General features: G+C 43.5%; 1 protein-coding gene across 3 annotated transcripts in view; it reads right to left on the bottom strand.

Annotated features, from left to right (window-relative positions):
* The window catches only part of BAZ1A (bromodomain adjacent to zinc finger domain 1A), a 61,337-nt gene extending 42,089 nt beyond the window's left edge, over positions 1-19,248 (bottom strand). For 2 of the 3 annotated variants that reach the window (XM_084287743.1, XM_084287745.1), the window contains exons 1-3: positions 19,104-19,248; positions 18,265-18,415; positions 10,949-11,227 (exon numbers count right to left, since the gene is read on the bottom strand). In XM_084287743.1, the coding sequence (XP_084143869.1) occupies positions 10,949-11,227; positions 18,265-18,377 (392 nt within the window). In that variant the 5' untranslated portion in view covers positions 18,378-18,415; positions 19,104-19,248. Of the gene's footprint in view, positions 1-10,948; positions 11,228-18,264; positions 18,705-19,103 lie in introns of those variants that run through there. The other variant, XM_084287744.1, reaches the window with a different exon arrangement.
* Positions 19,249-19,933: the final 685 nt, after the last annotated feature.

Genomic DNA, 19,933 nt, shown 5'->3' with positions numbered 1-19,933 from the left:
TCCTAGAGTAAATACAACAATATGTTTAATTATCCATGGGGACACCAGAGTTGTCTTCGTGTACAGTCAGCTTGAGTCCATCAGACTTATTAACCTCAGGCACTCTGCCATTTAAACACAGCTGGCCCCATTTCCAAAGCTAGCTGGTTTTGGTCTGGAAGACACATTTTCCTGATGAGCAGAGCTCAAGTTAATTAACTGTGCAAATCTAAACAGGCTCCATGTAAAGAACCAAGAACCAAGTGCAGCCGACCACATAGCAGAGACAGATCCTAGTGGCTGTTCACAATGTAAGTTCAGGTCTAAGGGGGCTTAAGGTCTGGCCCAGCACCAGACACTGCCTCACTCCTAAAAGAAAAGTCAATCACATCAAATACTCTGTTCATTACAGTATCTTGGTTTTCCAGTATTTAGAATATGACACCCCCTTCCCACCAATTCATATGGAATAATATGGAGTTGAAAGGATGGCAGAATGTATATCTGGCTATTTTTTTAAAAAACAAACAAAAAAAATACCAGATAAAAAAAACGTATTAGTAAAAGTATTTCTTCCACATTAGGAAATATTTTTCCTAGAGAGTTCAGTACAATTTGTTCAGTTCAAATTTAAAACACTTAATGACTTTCTAATGGAAAAACAATCAAAAGCATCAATGTTTAAGGCTAATTACACTTGTCCATTTTTCTAAATTGTTTACTATTTAAACACCACTAGAGGGAGTGCATATACACTGAATTTGCAATCTCTGTAAAAACAGCCACATGAAAGCTTAATCACAACCTACGCTACCCAGTGCCATGAAAGGACAAAGAGTCTGAAACACACATACACGAATCAATCCTCCTGGACAAAGGAGATTTGAATATTTAGTCACAGAGTATTTTATCAACACTTAATTCACCTGTTTATCCATCAAACTGCCCTGTAATTTACAGGGTATCACATCTTCTCTCTATAAAGAAATTATACATTCTATATGCTTGATTCACTAAGTAGTAAAATCCCCCAAACGGCTGCTTTTTATTGTTATTATTAAGCAGGGGGAATACTAATGGAATAAACTAACACAGAAAGCAAGTGTCTCTGCTTCCTCTATACCTTCATTCAAATCATTGGGGAAAATCTTCGGGGAAAGGAAACAAATGAAACACACAGTACCCAACCCAATAAAAGCATAATCCAATGAAATTTAATGGCTAATGGTAGACAGTAGATTAAAGAAAGCAATGCAACCATTCCTTCCAGCACTAAAGAAACAATCTAGGAATGAAGACTGATTTTAACCTTGTTACAGTCAATTCATGGCTAGTTGCAGCAAAATTCCCTGGACAAAGATGCTCCACTTGTAATGGGAATGAAGGTCTGCTGCTTCAAGAACTTAAAACATTCCTAGAGTTCATTTATAACATTTCTTATTTTATATCATAATGCATATAGAAGAGCAGAGCTGAAAGCTGAAGCAAGACATCCAGGTGAAGTACACTAACTTAAATAGGTTCTAAAAAGGATACCTTAAGATCTTTAGAGAGCTTATGTCAAAGTCAAACAGATCAGATTAGAACTCCTCTTGCAGAAAAACACACACAGGAGAGAAAAAAAAACAAACAAACAAAAAAACACACACCAGAAACAGTGCAGTTTACTTATGTTCAGTAGGCCTGTTTCTAAAAGTTACATGATAAGCTCTAATTCTAGCCACAGAGACATTACAAATTGGTCCCAAATCCAGCTACCTGCCATCACAGACAAGCACTTTATGAGACCATTGATTGATCAGATTGTAATTCATCAGATTAATCAAATAATCAGATGTAATTTTAAGAGCTTCTTATGAATTTCTAAAATAGATTACTTCAGTACCTTGAATTATTCAGAGTAAAAACCTTTTTTGTAACTTCCCAACTTATTTTTTAACATGCCCAGTCTCAACTCAGTTAGTTGAGAGCTTTAGTTTTTGCTAGTCTCAGAAAACAAGCTGAGGTCTCTTTTGATAGGTTAAATAGACGTTACAGGAAACACGAAAGGTTCCAATAAATGCTTGGCCTAGATGATTGATTTTTTTAAAGGAAGAAAGGAAGAAACAACACAGGAGCCCAACAGTTTTAAATAAAAAGCTACAAGATGGATCACTAACGTTTTTTTATTATTTTATTTTTAAATACCAACACACATCTGTCTCTGAGAAAAAAAAAAAAAAAAAAAAAGATCTATTCATTTCCAGAATTTCAGGTAGGGCTGGTCAGCTGCACAAAGTAGAACATCAGACCCTAACAATCTAAAGGTTCTAGGGACCTCAGAGAATACAATATTCAACACTTCCATGCTGTAAAATGTCATCTATCTACACACAAACGTAACAAGAGCTTGAGCTTGCTGCAAAACAAATGAATTTTAAGCATACACCTCTTAGAATGGTTTGGGTTGGAACAAACCTTGAAGATCTAGTTCCAACCCCCCTGCCATGGGCAGGACACCTCCCACCAGATCAGGTTGCTCAAAGCCCCATCCAGCCTGGCCTTGAACACTGCCAGGGATGGGGCATCCACAGCTTCCCTGGACAACCTGTTTTAACACCTCACCACCCTCATAGGGAAGAAATTATTCCTTGTATCTAATCTAAATCTACCCCCTCTTAAAGCCACTACTTAGCTTAAAGCCACTACTCCTTGTCCTATCACCACATGCCATTGTAAAAAGTCCCTTTACAGCTTTCTTGTAGGCCCCCTTTAAAGCCTACTGGAAGGATGCTATAAGGCATCCCCAGAGCCTTCTCTTCTCCAGGCTGAACAACCCCCACTCCCTCAGCTGCTGTTCATAGGGGAGGTGCCCCAGCCCTCTGATCATCTTCGAGGCCTTCCTGCAGGCTCACTCCAACAGGTCCATATGCTGGGGCCCCAGAAGACAGTACACCAGGTTGGCTCTCACAAGAGCAGAGTAGAGGGGGAAAATCCCCTCCCTCAACCTACTAGCCACACTTTTTTGATGCATCTCAGGATATGGTTGGCTTTCTGGGCTGTAAGCACACACTGACAGCTCATATCGAGTTTCTCATCAACTAACACCCCAGGTCCTTCTCCTCAGGGCAGTTCTCAATCCATTCTCTGCTCAGCCTTTATTTGTGCTTGGGATTGCCCTGATTCACGTGCAGAGCCTTGTGCCTGGTCTTGTTGAACCTCATAAGGCTCACCCAGGCCCAGCTCTCAAGTCTGTCAAGGTCCCTCTGGATGGTATCCCTTCCCTCCCATGTGTCAACTGCACCACACAGCTTGGTGTTCACAGAAAACTTACTGAAGGTACACTTGATCCCACTGTCCATACAGCCAACAAAGTCACAACACCAACCCCTGAGAAATGCCACTCATCACTGGTGTCCACTTGGAGCCATTGACTGCAACTCTTTGATTGCAACCATCCAGCCAATTCCTTATCCACTGAGTGGTCCATCTGTCAAACCCACTTCTCTCTATATTAGAGAGGCATATATCATGCGAGACAGCATGCAAAGTACTTGACAAGGCCAGGTAGATGACATCAGTTGGTCTTCCTTTATCCACTAGTGTTGGAAACCCCATCATAGAAGGCTCCTGAATTTGTCACACACGACTCACCCTTAGTGAAGTCACGTTGGCTGTCAATCACCTCCTTATTTTCCATATGCCTCAGCATAGCTTCCAGGATGATCTGCTCCATGATGTGCACTTAAAGCTGTACAGCTACAAAATTGTATTGTATTTTTTGAATTCCATATAAACTGCTCTGTAGTCATATTGTTCTGACACTGAGACAGATATTTGGTGCCTATAAAGGCACAACAGGCAAGAGATACCTACTGGAGCCTGTGGCACAAGGCATGGTTACTCCAGAAGCAAAACTCCATCAGTCTCTCTGAAGAATTATTCTGGGATGTATTTTGAAGAGCAGCTTGACACGACTAGCAGAAAACTTTAGGGTAGGACTGAACCTTGTCATTCCCAGAAGAATGGTAAGGATGTGGCTGACTGAAGGTATACAAAACCAAATTGCATCTTCAGCCTCTGACTACTGCTCCAGGAAATGCAGAGATGACTTAACACTTTGACTCTGCCAAAAGAGGGAACTCTTCCCTTGCCATTACACCTTCCAGCCACATACTTACCGTGGTGCTTGCTTTTTGTAGCTCTGGCATTCAGTATAATTTATTAATTGCCATTAAATTGAATTCACTTAACTGACAAAAAATAAAAAACAATCCAACATGAAGAGCTGGGTAGGTGCATTTCATCAGCTACTTTCAGTGGCTCACCAAAGGATCTGATGAGAATTAGGTTTTTTTCTGAACTCAAAGGCATGTACACAAGCCATTATTACTTCAGGAACAAGCAGGTATTTCCACTCAATTCTGCTGAAGCAGTGGAAGAACACAAGGAGAAAGAAAAGCTGCATTCCCGTAGGTAGCTGGCCAGTAAGAGGCAGAGGATGTCAAGCTTAAAACTTGATCCTGCGGCTATATGCAGCTTCATTTATTCGAAGTTCTTCCCAAATGCTCAGTAAGCTTTTAAGTGAAACGAAGGTTTGCAGTTATGAGATCGATAGGAGACAGACCATTTCTTACTGCCCACCAAGTGTTCTGCACAACAGCTTTTGATCTAGTTGATACTACATGTTGCTGCGATACAAATAATGGTCTGACACTCTATGTCCCCATCTCAAGTCAAAAAATTGAGACCACTCTTGAAGGCCTAGGTGAGTAATAAAGGTACCTCTTGAACATGTTACAATAAATGGACAAAAAATCCCTTTGAATACAGGACATTTATTTCTTAGATGCAAAGCTCTGTTTCAAACTGGGGCAGAGGGAGTTGGGGGGAGGAATACTTTGATGCCTACATTTAACATAAACAACAATAAGTCAGGAGCAAAAGGAAAATCACTTTTTTTTAAAAACAGACCCCTAAATGAAAGTAAAGCTAGTGTTTCAAATACCAGAATCAAAAGTGTTTTTTCTAATACAGCAACCACTTTGCCTGCCCAACACTTGCTTCACAATATTGCACTGATTAAAAAATAAAAACGAAAAAACAACCAAAACCCATACCTTAAAATTTATACAGTTATATTAGTAGGGAGTATGCACAGAAATGAGAACTAACAGAAACTGGCACCAAAAGTAGTTTTAACACCCTTTTGATAACTTGTAAGAAATGAGTTGCAGGTTCTCTCCCACATATCATCATCTCAGCTTCCATTAGTCAACTACAAATATTTTTATTAGTCAACAAATATAAAGATATTTATATGCCAAAGGACTTAAGGGCAACAAAAAGTGAATTCTTTAAACATGATTTTTCCAGTCCAGAAGTTGAGTGATCCTTAGATGGCAATGCTGGAAATATACAAACTATATTTGCTTTATGAATAAGCAAGCATATTTGACAGTACTGGAGAGCAGCTATTTCATAATCTTCACATTAACTTTGCTACTGGAACTCAAATTCAGCTTTTGTAATCAAGCAGGAAATTTTCATTGTATGCAGAAGTCTCTAAAACCTTTCCAATACAGAAATGCACTATAACTTTCTGATTCTATAGACATTAACTCCAGTGCCTCTGCATCCAGCCAGCTTTGAAAACTATATATCGAAATAGAAAACATATCAGTGGACTAGAAATTGAATTAAATTCAGGTAACTCATTACAACCTGAAGGTTTTGGAAGGCACTTTGCCTTTTACTTCTTGGTGGGCTTATCAACTTGTCCTAGCTCTCAGCAGTCAATTATTTATATAACTACGTATAATAGCCAGTTGTCAGGTCAAATGAAAAAGTTAGAAAGTTAGTTATAATCACCTTCTACCATGCTAACCCATATCGAGTAGGCATAGTAATGTTGGCAACATGCTACCGTGCATCCCAGTTAAGACTTACGGAGAAGAAAACAGTATGCAAGTTTTTAACTGTCTGAACGCAGTGGTTAACCCATGATGAACAGGCCCAAAGCATTAGGACATGAGCCAAACAATCAATGAGTTTAAAAATTTTCACTGCAGACAAGGTTGTTCCATGATTATCTACATTTCCTGTAGTTTAGCAGTGGCCAACACCAGATCATTCAGAGCAGAGACTGTATATCAGCCTATAGCTCAATCTTCCTAGCAGAGAACATCTACTAGTTCTGTAAACTGTAGTATTTGTAAAATGAACGCAATCTCTTAAAGCATTCTGGTACGGCATGCTTACAGACACCAAGCAATTACTCTTCTGCAGTGGTGTCATCTAGTGGTCACATTAAGTGAAAAAATGCATTCCCTTTTTTATATTTTTCACATTCTATATGTTGTTGTGTTTTTTCTTTTTTTTCCCTTCTTATTCACTACCTCTAAGCAACCTATTTAGGTCTGCAGGTGGTCAACTTTTTAATTAGGTTCCTTACTAACTGCTGGACAACAACTGGTTGTCCCTCAACCCCAGCAGCGAAGGGAGGGCATCATCCCCTAAGCTTTTTTTTTTTTTTTTTTGGGGGGGGGGGGGGGGGGGGGGGGCAAGGGAGGGGTGTAATCAAAGAGTTCATAAACTAGTCCAACCTCAAATCTCAGATCTTTTTACTGCTCCAGCCAGACTGCAAGCTTACAGATTAGTTAACTAATTATCACGCTGCTCACCTGTTTACCCTAATAAAGAAAGCCATTATTTCTTTTAATACTATTAAATCTCAGAACACTGATGATAAATCACATCTGGTTGTTTACACATGCTTTAAATCTAGTTTTTCCTCTGACAAATTAAAAAAAAAAGCACTGCTGACCTCAAGCAGAAAAAAACAGGTCCTACAGCTGAGAGAATCACACAACTGTAGGTTTTATTTGGTTGCTATTCTGCCTACTAAGGTATTCAGCTATGTTATTTCAGGTAGGCTTCCCATACCACAGATAACTGACTTCAGATTCTAAAATACTGTAAATCACTTTAACAAATTTTAAGCACTAATAATACAAGACAGTACTAAGACAACAACAGATGAACAGATTGCTGCAAGATATGCCATTTTCTGTGGAAAAACAGAAAAGACAGACTAGTACATATGGGTCTTAAGCTCCAGTTCTGATGTGCAATAGGAAGCAATTCCAGTGACGTGATCAACGTTTATCCTTCTGCTTCAATAGTGTGAGCTAAAACATTAACTGCTTATTTTAAATCTTAAGGGACAATGGTTAACGTGAAATATTACTGTTACCCTTCCCTCTCAATAAAATAGAGAATTTCCATGTCGTTATCAATAAAATTATTTCCATAAACAGTAATTTGACATTTTAAGTTAACAGTGTTTAGCGACAGCTGTTTTCAATGCATTGGCAACTCAAAAAACTTGCACTTAATTTGAAAATTTCAGTCTATATGATATTTTCTGACTGGTATTTCAAAAAAAAGTATTTTAGGAAAGGAATAGTAGGAAAATGTTACACAACTCCTACAGTTCTTTACCTTTGAATCTGAGCACCTCCTTTTTAAAGCATGGCACAGCTGCCACTTTGGAGGAAAGTCAGCCCACGTTTCACCAGGAAAGCTGAACACATACTAGCCATTTTTAATCTATACGTCATCATTTAAAGAGTTAAAGAGCAAAGAGAATTGCCTCCTTGTGGCTTCTACCAGATTACCAAGTTGCACGCATCACTTACACTGACTGCCTGACCACACCACACCATTGGACTCGGGGCATGGGGCTCTCTCTGCTATTTATTGTTCTGGTCAATAAGGACCGTTGAGGCACCAGACATACCAAAATAACAGGAAGGACAAAATATCTAACAAACTCCCCAAGTTCCTCCTACCAGACCTCAGCAACAAGGCAGAAGCAGACAAATTCAAAATGGAGCAGTGCAACAGAAGGCTAGAAACTGTAAGAGCCTGAAAGGGACCAGAAATGTCACTGGGGCACAAGATTCTCTAAGAACCAGAACACGCAGGTAGAAGACAAAAAACACAAGTCTCCAAAGTTGCTTTCTGCCTACCTTCTGGACAAAGCACCTGTCTTCTTACCCTTCCAGATCACCTGTCCATTCCTTACAGTCCTATAGACTGCTTCTTGTACTCAAAATAAAAAATATGTACATTAAGCCAAAACACTAACTCTTCTCATCTTTGGGTTCCCGTCCATTAATTTTGTTCAACATCTAGAAAATCACATCACAGTAATCCATCCTACAAGAATATTAAACGTGCAAAGTTAAGAATTATAAAATATTAATACTTAAATTGCTTGAGCAGCCATTATTTACCCTTGGTTACATGAGCATCATGGTATTAGTTTCACATTAAATGATGCATGGAGCTCAGGTAATAAACAATCTTTGTGCAGAAAGATTCATACCTAAATGCAGTGTAACAGTTTACAACACTATGAAAAATGAGTTCTCACGATCTGCCCAACTCTGTTGGTCTGATGCTGCTTCACTGTAGATGGACTGTGACCATTTTTGTGAGAAACTATCACAAAAATGCAGCTAGTCACAACAAACACACCAATCAGTGCTGAACAGCAGTGCTATTTACGAGTAATGAGTTGGTATACTTAAGCCCCAACACAGTCCTTCAAAATACAGGTCAAAGTCAACTGCTAACTGGGCAGAAGAATAACTATGTCTCACCTCCTCCCACTTTGTATTCTTTAATTATTTATCTCCAAACATAAAAATCCCTCTGCAGTACCATGTTATTTGCACTGTTTCCTGAATTTAGTATTAAAGACCTGAAGTAGCTCCCTACTATACATTTGGCTAGAATATCCGTGGCATACAGTCAGCTATGGATAATTTTTCATTCTTCATTTCAACAGAAACACTTCACACTCGTGCAGTTTAAAGCATACAATTTCTAGCAGGTTAGTTTTTGATGGAAATAGATTTCATCTGAATCTCCAGTATTTTGAATGATTATCTAGCCTACGCCAAAGGCTGAAGAAATCTAGCTTAGGCCTTATTAATAAATCGTTCTGTGAAACTAGAACATAAACACAATGTTGTTAGATATGCATCTCCACACAATTTTGAATAACCAAGGAGACTGAATAGAAAGGCTGCTAGAAAAAATAAAGATAGCTTTATCTTCATGAGATAGACTGATATCACAACTTTATCTGAACAGAATTCAGCCCAGATGGTAAGTAGAAGCCATTTTGTTAGGACAAACTTAAAACATGATTCATGATGGTGCGCAAGGAAAAGTGAAACAGGTTCTGAATTTCGTAAGATGAATAAACAAGAAAGATTTGTATTTATGGCACATAAGCCTACTTTTCACGTAAGTTTTAAAAAGCAAAGATACACAGGCGTATTTTAACTAAGAGTTTAGAAAAGCAATTAAAGATGAGAAAGTTGTTCTTGGAAAAAAGAGTTTGATATTCTGAAGCACTCTTTTCATTAATAGTTTGGAAATTGACAGTATCTTCAAAGATGGGAAACAAAAGCATTGTATTATGCTATTGAAAACTAACAGCCGAGCTACACTTACATTTCCTAATATTCAGGTTCCTGGTAAAATAAAATCTTATTCACAAAGCAAAATTAGTACAGTGCTAAGGGTGACATGGGTTTATTCACTATACAAGCATAAGATGAGAAAGATAAACAGACTTTGGGTTTAGGTTTTCTATACTGGAAGCAACAACTCTATCAAAGGTGTTCTTGTCTAGGTTTTGCAGACTGAGACTGGTTGAAAGGAATAGAACAGGGAAGAGATAGAAAGATTTTATATTAAGTCCCATCCCATCAAGTACGTACCCATACAAATTTCCTTACAAATTATCTCCTGCAACACAGATTTCTCTTCCCAATGTAGTACAAGATTTGCCTTTAACAAGATCTGGATCAGCCACTAAGAAAACCCATACTGAACAGAGACACTCTCCGATGACCACACTGAATCAGCCCACTCCTACCACCCAGTATGTACAAGGTTATTATGAAGCCCATATTGCCCAGGTTGCACCCTGTCTGCTCTGCACTGTAAACTGGCATCTTCCTCCTGGCCAAACAAGAACAGATGAACCCACAAAGGCTTTAATACACATTCTGCAGGTATTTCCAAGTTAAGCACGTTTAAGTCTTTCCATTTTATATCTCAGTTACAAGAAACTGCAGACTCATTTAGACTAAACAAAGACCTTTTCTAATCCTCTCCCAGAAGTTGCTTAAAGAAAGACTCAGGCTAGCTAGGCGTTGTAAGACAACTTACTTATACTACAGAGCATATGTACTGATGATATGAAAAAGCATCTGAAGCTCTTCCAAATTTTATCAGTTTAAGATAACAATAAAAATGCTTACAATATATAAATCAGTGCAAGTATAGCATTAACCCTGAGGGAAGCAGAATTGCAGATAATCTCCTACTACAAATATTTTACAGTTAATTCGTAACTTTTCTGAGAATATACTTCCAATTTTAGTTACCACCTAGAAATCAAAAACCCAACTCTAATCAATTCTTTAAGTTTGCTATAGTTTAGCCACTCTGGGTACACAGTACACCACTTGATTAATTGTATCTGGATGATTTCATCAAAACTTCCATATGAATTCTAACTTATAGCTTCCCCTAGTTCCTAATTAGATCTCAGTCTAGGAGCAGCCCACCTTTTTTCCACAGATGAGCCAAGAGACTGCCATTCCTTTGCAAATCCACCACTGGGACTGAAAGACTGCTGCGTCAAGACCCAAGAGAACCCTCCTGCCCCCACAGCTACTTCTATGCTGAGGAATGAGAAACCAAGCCCAGCAATACAATCCTACTCTTAATTAAAACAGTTAGGAGCAGTAACAGTATCGCTAACTTAAGTATCACACCTGATTTCTGTTATGTTTTATGAAGTTTATTTTCCTGATTTTTGGTTTAAAAGTACACAAAAGGGTGCACACCAACCCAAATGAAACACAAATATATATATTTAAGTACACACACACACACTTACCTTGCACCATTATTTCTAACTACTTCCACCATTTCACCAACAAAATACCGGTCCTTGACATAAGCAAAGATTTCATCACAGATCTCATGAAGTCGTGAGCGATGGGTAAGCGTGGCCAAGTAGAGAACTGGAATGATGAGTGCCTCTGGAAAACTTTGTAGATTATGTCTGGCTTTCTTCTCTGATTCCAGTGCTTCCTGATATGTGAGTCCTGGTTTACCTGTGACAGCACAACTCCATACGAGGCTGTTACACAGGATGGTGCGTTCAAAAAAGTCACTGAAAAGAAGGGGAAGAGGGGAGAGAGAGAAAAAAAATAATTACATTCTAACATCATGTTCAGCATGGTCACAATTAACACAGCAGCAACTTTTTCTTTCGAGCTTGAAGTTCAAAGACAGCTCTACTCCTCTACAGGTTGCAGACACAACCAAAGGTTATTTATCACTTCTTAAGCAGTGGCTGGGTAAATTGTTACTGTAAAACCAAGGTCTCCTCGCACTACAGAGTGCAGCCAGAGAGCATCAAGACCTACAAGTGCTGTAAACACATTCACATGAAGTAGCCTTACACACAAGAATAATCACACAGTTTAATGTGTCATAGCCTTGTTGCATCCCCTGCATTTCCTCACATATTTGCAGGAGGAGGGTCTAAAGTTGTATAAACACAGAACAACCTTAAGATCACACAAACATGTTGAAACTTGAGTAAGTTTCAGATTTGGAGTGCCCCAGCTCACAAATGAAAAGATGGAGTGGTAAAAAAAAAAAAAATAATGTCAAGTACTTCTCTAAATAGTTTTTATTCCTTCACTGTTTGTACTGCTCTTAGAAAAAGCATTGAACTGTTTTTTTCCCATACAGATTCTTCTCCTCCTTTGTTCCATCAGCAAATATTGATTCTCTTCCTTCCCTGTATTTCCAATTAATGCTAAAATTACAGCGTTGCTATTGCTTACTTACTGGTTATTACACTGGGATCGAGAAAGAAGGGCTTTCATTAGTCAATAGCTGTCAATTTTTGACAAGTATCAGAAACACAGTGATTTGTTAAAACACTTTCTAGATGATATAGATAAGGTAGCCACTCAGAGAACCACGTTAATACATATCACATACTACAAATCAGTGATCTGACAGCAGAACAACGTTTCAGTGGCCCCAGTGTAGGCATTTATTTGCCTTTTCCAACTCTTAACAGACTAGTATTTGTAGGTATGCAACATGACAAATTTGGGGGTTTTTGCCTTGTATCGGTCTAACATAGCTGTTTCGAGGCAGACAGAATACCTAGAGTGTTGCATGCTACTTGAGACCCTTACGCTGAAGTTTCATTTCTTTAAGAAAAGTTACACAGTGCAGTGTTGCCATTTTTATAGGGATGGAACTGCTCAAATCATTTCTCCTAACGGGGTTAAAGAGCTGTACAGTTCACACTTCAAGTTTATTGCAGGCTCCCTGCAAACTCAAGCCGACAAACGTGCACCAGTTACACTGATGATAACATTCACTGCAGCTGGACAGACGCAGCAATAACCGTTTGGAAATGAAAATGGAAATTCCAGATTAAGGACAATAGAGGGTCCTGGCTCAGATAATCCTTTCTGTGAGAGCAGAGGATTCCTCTGAGTGAGAGAAATATGCTCTAGGAAGAACATCAGCTGTGACAAGAAGGGAATTAGGACAGAAGAGGAAATACACATTATATGAATAATATCTAACAACTACAAAGTTACAGAATTTTTGTATCATTTGTGTCTAACTCATACTTCTGACAACACCTGTTATAATGAGTAACTTCAATTTGCCTACTCTAAACAAGAAATGGAGAACAAAGGAGAGAGAAGGAGATGGATTGTTCTTCAAAGGAGATGGATTGTTCTTCAATACATGAAGAACGGCTGGCTGGCAGTCAGTCTGTCTGTGGATAGGACAGAACACTGCCTGTCTGCTGCTGTCAACCAGATTGGATCCAAACAGGTATTAACACAAAATAAACAAATGAGTAGCAATAAAGCACAGAACAGTTACTGAAACATTTAAAAAACAGGTTAGATAAGGAGGAATTGACAGATTTTTAAGAAAAGGCAATGAAATAAACAGCACACAATTCCTTCAGGTCTATTTCTGCCCTGCATTTTACTACCTCTATATGAAATTTGTGATACCTTGAAGTAGCCTTGCTGACTTCAGTGGATGAAGTTATATATTTACTAAAGTCTTCATACTGCTGTCTCTCTACATACACTTCTGTTTCTCACTTACCAAAGAGGTACCCAATAATTACCTTCAGCCAGGAAGCACAAAAGCCATCTAAGACTTATTCAAAAACCCATCAGCACATAGTTTTCAGAAATTACTGAGGAAAAGAGAGCATGCACACAGAGGCAGGGAGAGCCAGAGGCTGACGGTGCCTTTAAGGGCTGCTCTCTGTGAGGGGACACCGCGCACTCGGGCTATTTAAAGCAGCAACATTGAACTTCTTTAAAAAAAAAAAAAAAAAATCCACACACAAGAAAAAAAACACCTTCTGAAGTCTCTTTTCCCATGATTACCTCAAGCACAAAATTCTAAGATTACTTGAACTGAAACATATTTGAGGAAAACATTTTTCCATTTGCATACAATGCTTTGTGTATCTAGTTTCATTGCAGCTCATTTCCTCTTTTGTTTTGTGTGGATTTTTCCCCCGTAAAGTCAAAGGGAAGAAAAAATTTGTACCAAAAAAAAAAATTTGCTTTCAGTTTTGAAGGCGTTATTTGTCTGTAGCTAGTCATTACACAGAGCACATCAAAACCATCTGTGGCTTAGTCTGTTAACACAGTTTTATTGCAATGTTTTAATGATCTCACTTTAACTCAGTTTGAGAGAGAGGAAGAAAAAAAAGAAATCACAACAGCACGGCAGCAGATTTTATTTGTCGCACTCCTCCTTTCCCTGTCTCTGTGGTACGTTTTGGTTATCACAAGAAGATTTCCAGAGCACGCACACACAGCAGCTACCAAAACAACAGCCCAGCAGCAGCGCTGTACTTTCTCCTCCCGGAAAGAGCAGCCATACACTTGATCATATTCCACGCTAGATTCAAATTCACAAAAGCAAGTGCATCTGCTGCCACGTCATACCTAAAGCCTTATCGACATCCTTATCTAGGGATTACAGCCTGTGGGGCTTTCTCACTGCTCCAAGACCCGTGCAACTGCCTACAACATGGTTCTCACGAGACACGAGGGCTCGTGCAAGCGCTCAAAGCTCATCCACGAGGCCCCATCAGGCCCAAGGTGCCCATGTTGCACCCTGCTGCAGGCCACTGAGTAATTAATGCTGACTTCTCAGCTGGACATCTTTTTTACATGTATGTTATAGAGAGAGTTTGCCACGCAAGGTAAGCTAAACTGCAAAGCGATCAGCAATCATTGAGCAGTTTAGTGCCGCTGCTTGGTAAGTATTTGACACGAGGCAGTTCATTAGGAGAAGGAAATAATTGTGGAAATAGATTACTTGCAGTTTATATCCATTGCAAGTGCAGTCAGCAGAGAAAAAGAAAGAAATAAATCAATCAAGCCTAGCAGCAATAGGTAGCTTGTACTTAGACTCAGTGGCAATACTTGGTTAGTTCAAGTTCTACTGTATTTTTAGTATTTCAAGCATGTGCTTGTTACAAACCATTTACTTTCATTCATTTCTATTTACTTTTTTAAGCATGTATTAAAAACAAGTCAGGAGAGGGCTTGTTCTCATTTAAACAGAAGAACTATAGTCTGGAGAATGTAAAAATGGAGAAAGTTATGTGAGATCTAAGAGAGAGTAAAAACAAAATCTATTTAATGGCTAATTTGTAGACAATATAATTTTTAATCATGAAGCCCTTTAAATCTAACATGTAATCTATATAGGCTATGGTATCAGGATATTCACAAAAGAACTTTACCATCCAGTACATGGCAAACAGGGGTGTTAATGTACTCTACCTGTTTCCAGAAGTGGCCAACACTACATACTACAAAGTAACATACCAAATAAAATGTAAGAAAAAGACACTTACTCCTTCAGGCTTACAGATTAATTACACACTAAGAAACATACTTCCAATTTATGGGCTTATCTTCAACAAAATAGAAAAGTCCACCTAATTAAACTAAGGATACTTTAAAAAGACTTTTAAAGAGACCTCTTTCTTACTTTTACTTATAATCCCACAGGCCAATCTACAAGTAACATTTTAGTAGGTTTTGAAGATACAAAACTCCTTCCACCCATTAAGTCCCTATCTTTTAGAATGAGAAACATTCCTTCCGCTGTCTCTCTACTACTTTACTCTCTTAGCTCTATGAAATCCTCTCTTTAAATCAATGGCCTCTTAAATGGGAAAAAATAAGTGAGGCTGTCTTCATGAGCAACACTTCCCATAGTTTCCAAAGCGAGGTGAAAAAGACTGGCAACTACATCCCACTGTTTTAACGTGCGCCCCCTTACTTGCTTTTCCATCTACTACGCTTCCAGCTCGAGACACTCTTTTGTTGATTTATCCCCTGATCCACCCCCAATCAGGATGGCAATTAAGCATTAAAAACATCAGTTCCCTTAGCTCCTCGTAAGTACAACTGAATTTTGCTACCTCACTGTGCCCCCTTTTAAAGGATTACAAAATTATGTGATAGTATTTCAGATCAGAAAGGAAATGCATTCTTAACAGGAAAGTCACTTTACGAAACACTAGTCTTGCCAAATTCTCCTTGCATTAGTATGAGTTTTTATGGAGAGAAGAATACAATGTGTGATTCGTACTCATCTCTGCTAGTGCTGCTGTGAGCATGAAAGAAGCTTTTCAATGTTCTAAATTTGTACTCTTAAAAAAAACAGCTTAAGTGCTAGTGGTTTGTAGTAATTAAAAGCATACATATGTATTTGAGGAGGTGGGGGTGAATTCAGGTTACCATGCGTATCGATACAGCCTGTTTGATCTAGTCAGATTATGCAATCTTTAAATTTCCCCCTTCAAAAAAAAAAAAAAAAAATCCAGTTACTATGGCAAAAGTAGATGCAGAAAGGACTGATGTGGACAACAGTTTTCTTTCATGAAAGAACTAATACATTTTTTTAAAAGTGGGCCCTCCCTATCATTAACCTAATTGCCCTTGTTTAGACAAAGAAAAGGGAAGTGCTCTCAGAGGACAGTAGCTATTTGAAGCATCGCTTTGCAAGTAGGAAGAGCTGCAACCAGGAGGACGGAACAGCATCTGTAAAACTTGCCAAAAGGTGACCCAACGTTCTTCAGCAGATTAGATTATTGCGGGTTGTTTGTGGTGTAAACAAATACAGTTGTGCCAAAAGAACATGCCAGGTAAAAAACACTAAGCTTGTCAATCAAAGCACCAATTTGATCCAAGGTAGAGAAGTGCCGAATACCAGGGAAAATATAAAAGTGAAAGAGAAAAAAACAAGCAGGGATGAAATTTCTGTGGGAAAGGCAACGGTATTTTCCCAAACACCATATCCTAGCCCTGACCTCTGAGTTAACCACCCACTGGCATTTGTAGGGATAGCCTATGTGAACACAAGCCTAAATTCATCCCTTAATTCACGAAGTTGGGTTACATACGGAATTTGGTCTTTCATGCTTTTTCTTAATGGCAACATCCTCACAGTGTAAATAAGTCTGATTTAAAAAAAGATACCTTTCATGCTAAAATTTACTCAAAACTATATATACCTGAAGCACATTTCAGAGGTGTCAACAAACACAAGAGTCATCTAATTATGTGATAATAATTGTAACCAGAAAAGCAGCTTTCAAAATATTAGGAGCTGGGGGAGGGGGCCTCCATTCCTACAGAAACAGGAGGCTGTCAGCTCTCGCTTGTTACCTCCTCACACGCCCTATAATGAAAACACTCGGCAGAAAATTCCCAACGAAACATTCAACGCCCCTCTCCCCCCACACACACAGCGCATTGCCCAGGAAACAGCAAGGCATTACCCTCCGGAGTTACCTAATCCAACTTCTTCACGATTTTATTAGGTGAAGTGTATTTGAGTCGGAAAAACAAGCCTAAACATGAAAAAGATCTAGGTGTGCTCTCATTCCATATGCTGCGAATGAAAAGTATTTCAGATACAAATCTCATTAGTCTACACATCTTTTTTTTTTATTATTATTATTATATATATCAAATGAGCTTGGATTTGGGGTATTTTGTAGGCGGGGACGGTGCTGGATGAGGCTGCGGGTCCGGAGACACGCATGCAGCAGCCTTAGCGAGCCGTCCCAGTACTTTCCGTCCATTGTTCTCGCAGGCACTCAAGTCCCTGACACTAACTTAGGGACTACCCCTGCCTTCCCTCCACCGCGCCGCCTTAACGGCGCTTGCACAATCTCCACCGGGCTTTTTCACCGAACGGGAAAAAAAAAAAAATAAAAAAAAAAAAATAAAAAGAGGGGGCCGTGACGGGACAGGTGTCCCTCCCGGGGCCAGCTTCCAGCCCCGGGCGCTCCCCGCGCTGTGAGGGCGCCGGGCCGGGCTCTGCGCCCCGCGGACAGGTGCAGGTGCAGCGCCCCGCGGCCCTCCCGGCCCGGCTGAGCCCCTTCCAGCCGGGCCGGGCAGCGGCTCCCGGGCCCGCGGAGGGCGGAGCGAGGGCGGCCATGGGCGGCGCGGCGGCTCTGACACCCCGGCCCGGCCCGGCGGGGGGTGCGGGGGGGAGGCCGCCGGGTACGAGGGGTTCAGCGCGGCGGCCGGGGGCCGGCCGGGAGCTCCCCCAGCGATGGTGGCCGCCGGGCCCCGCACGCAGGGGCGGCCGCCGCCGTTGTGCGGCCCGGGCCCGGCCCGGCGGCCGTTGGCGGCGCGTCCCGGCCTAGCCACATGCGGCGGGGCCGGGGCAGGGGCCGGGGCCGGGGCTCGCAGCGCCCGCCGCAACTTTCACTTCCCCGCGGGGGTGCGCGGCAGCCGGCGCCCCCTGCCCCGAGGCGGCGGCAGCAGCAGCAGCAGGAGGAGGAGGAGGAGGGGGCCGGCGGGATCCCCCCGCCAGCAGGGGAAGGCGGGCAGGGATTCCCCCTGCCCAGGCCGGGAGATCCGCCCTCTCCCCCCACCCCTCGGTGGGGCACGGGCTCAGCGCCAGCCTCCCCCCCCCCTCTCCCCGAGCCGCCGCCGCCGCCTCCCCTCCGCCCCGCCGGGCTCCCCGCGGCGCTGCCGGGGAATCCCCCGGCCGCCTCCCCCCGCCTCCCCGCCCAGGTGTCAGCCGTTGGGGGCTGCAACCGCTCCTGCCCCGCGGAAAGGCCGTGGGGTGTGGGGGGTGGGGGGGGTGTCCGCGGCTTACTCGTAGTCCCTGAAGATCTCGTTGGTGACCCTGCAGTGGAAGACGCGCTCGTCCGGCCGCAGGTCGGCGGGGGGCTTCTCCCTCACGAAGGGCTTGCGGTGCAGCAGCGGCATCGCCCCGCTCCGTCGTCTCCTTCCTGCCCCGGGACCCGCTTCGAACCGGAGAGGAGGGGGGGGGGAGAAGAAGAAGAAGAAGAAAAAAAAAAAAAAAGAAAAAAAACAGACGGAGGGAAGGCGGGCAGTGAGTGCGGGCGGGCGGCGGCGCCCCCGGCCCGGGGAGGAGGGAGCGGGCCCGGCGTGTCCCTCCCCCCGGGGGGGCCGGGGAAGGAGCGGCGGAGCGCGGCGGGCTCGGGCGGCGGCAGCCTTTTGTGTGCCTGACACGCCGCTGCCTGCCTGGGACTGCGCGGGGAGCGAGCGGCGGCTCCTTCCTCCCCCGCCTCCTCCCGCAGCCTCACAATGGGGCCATGACGCCGAGCGCCGGGCGGGGGCGGCGCCCCCCCGGCCCACCCCGCCCGCGGCCGCGGCCGCGGCCCCGGCCCCGGCCGCACACAACGTGCTCGCCGCGGGGATACCCCGGCCCCGGCCGCCGCCGCCGCGCTTTGTCTCCGCCGCCCCCCCCCCCCCGGGTCCCCCCTTCCCCGCCTCCGAGCCGCGCACGCCGGCCCGGCCACCAACTTCCACTCCTCCTCCTGCCGCCCGCCGCCGCCGCTCATCGCCCTCCTTCGCTTCCTGCCGGCCCGCTGCCCTAGCGGGGTCCGAGCCCCGGCTCTGGGGGCTCCCCGCCCTCCATCCCCGCCGCTCCGGGGGACCCCGGGGCTCCGCTGCCCCCCTGCCGCCTACCTGGTGCTGCCCCGAGCCGCCCCGGGGTGCGAAACGCGGCGCCCTCCGCTCGTCCCTGCTCGCTGCCCCCCCCCCGGCCCGGCTCCCGGGAAGTTTTTGATCTACTTCGCCGAGCCCTCAATCAGGAAGAGCGGCGGGGAGGAGCCTTCCACTTCTCTCCCCTACATCTTTATTGGCCGCTCGGTGCCTTCCAGCGTGTGTCACACAGGAAGACAGCGAGCTACATTATTAATTAATGGCTGAGAGGGCTCATCCTCCATTTTCGAATTATCAGCCTGCGATCTGCGGCGCGCACAGGGAGGGAGGGAGAGAGGGAAGGGGGGGGGAGGCCCGGCCGGCCGGGCTGCGCTGAGGCGGCGGCACCCGGGGCACCGGCACCCGGGCACCGGAGCTCGCTGCCCCCGCCACGGGCCGGGCTGCGGGTCCGAGGGGCTCCCCCCAGCCCGGGCCGGCCCCGAGGGCAGGGCTGTGCCCTCGGCCAGGTTGCGAACATGTCAGACGGGGCCCTGCGCGCCGCTGCCTCGCTGCCCCCCCTCGGGTGAATCGCCAGCGCCAGGACATTGTTCTGCCGCTCAGCTCATTTGTCCCCGCTTTTCTTATGGCTTAGCCCGGCGCGCTCAGGGTGCCGTGGGTGATTAAGAGCGGGCTGTTAATCTAATGGTGATCTGCGGAGTGCCAGCCGGCTCACAGACGTAAAAACACAGAAGGAGGTCCACGTCCAGCGCAGCTCAGCGCTGCGAGGTCCCGAGCGTACATGAAAACCGACTGCAGAGTTGTAAAAACCCCACAGGACCGCTTAGGTGACTGGTATCTGAAGGCTGACACCCAGG

Source organism: Netta rufina (assembly GCF_964035555.1).
Source record: "Netta rufina genome assembly, chromosome: 5".
Taxonomy (NCBI): Eukaryota; Metazoa; Chordata; class Aves; order Anseriformes; family Anatidae; genus Netta; species Netta rufina.
This window is presented reverse-complemented; position numbering and strand designations above follow the sequence as displayed.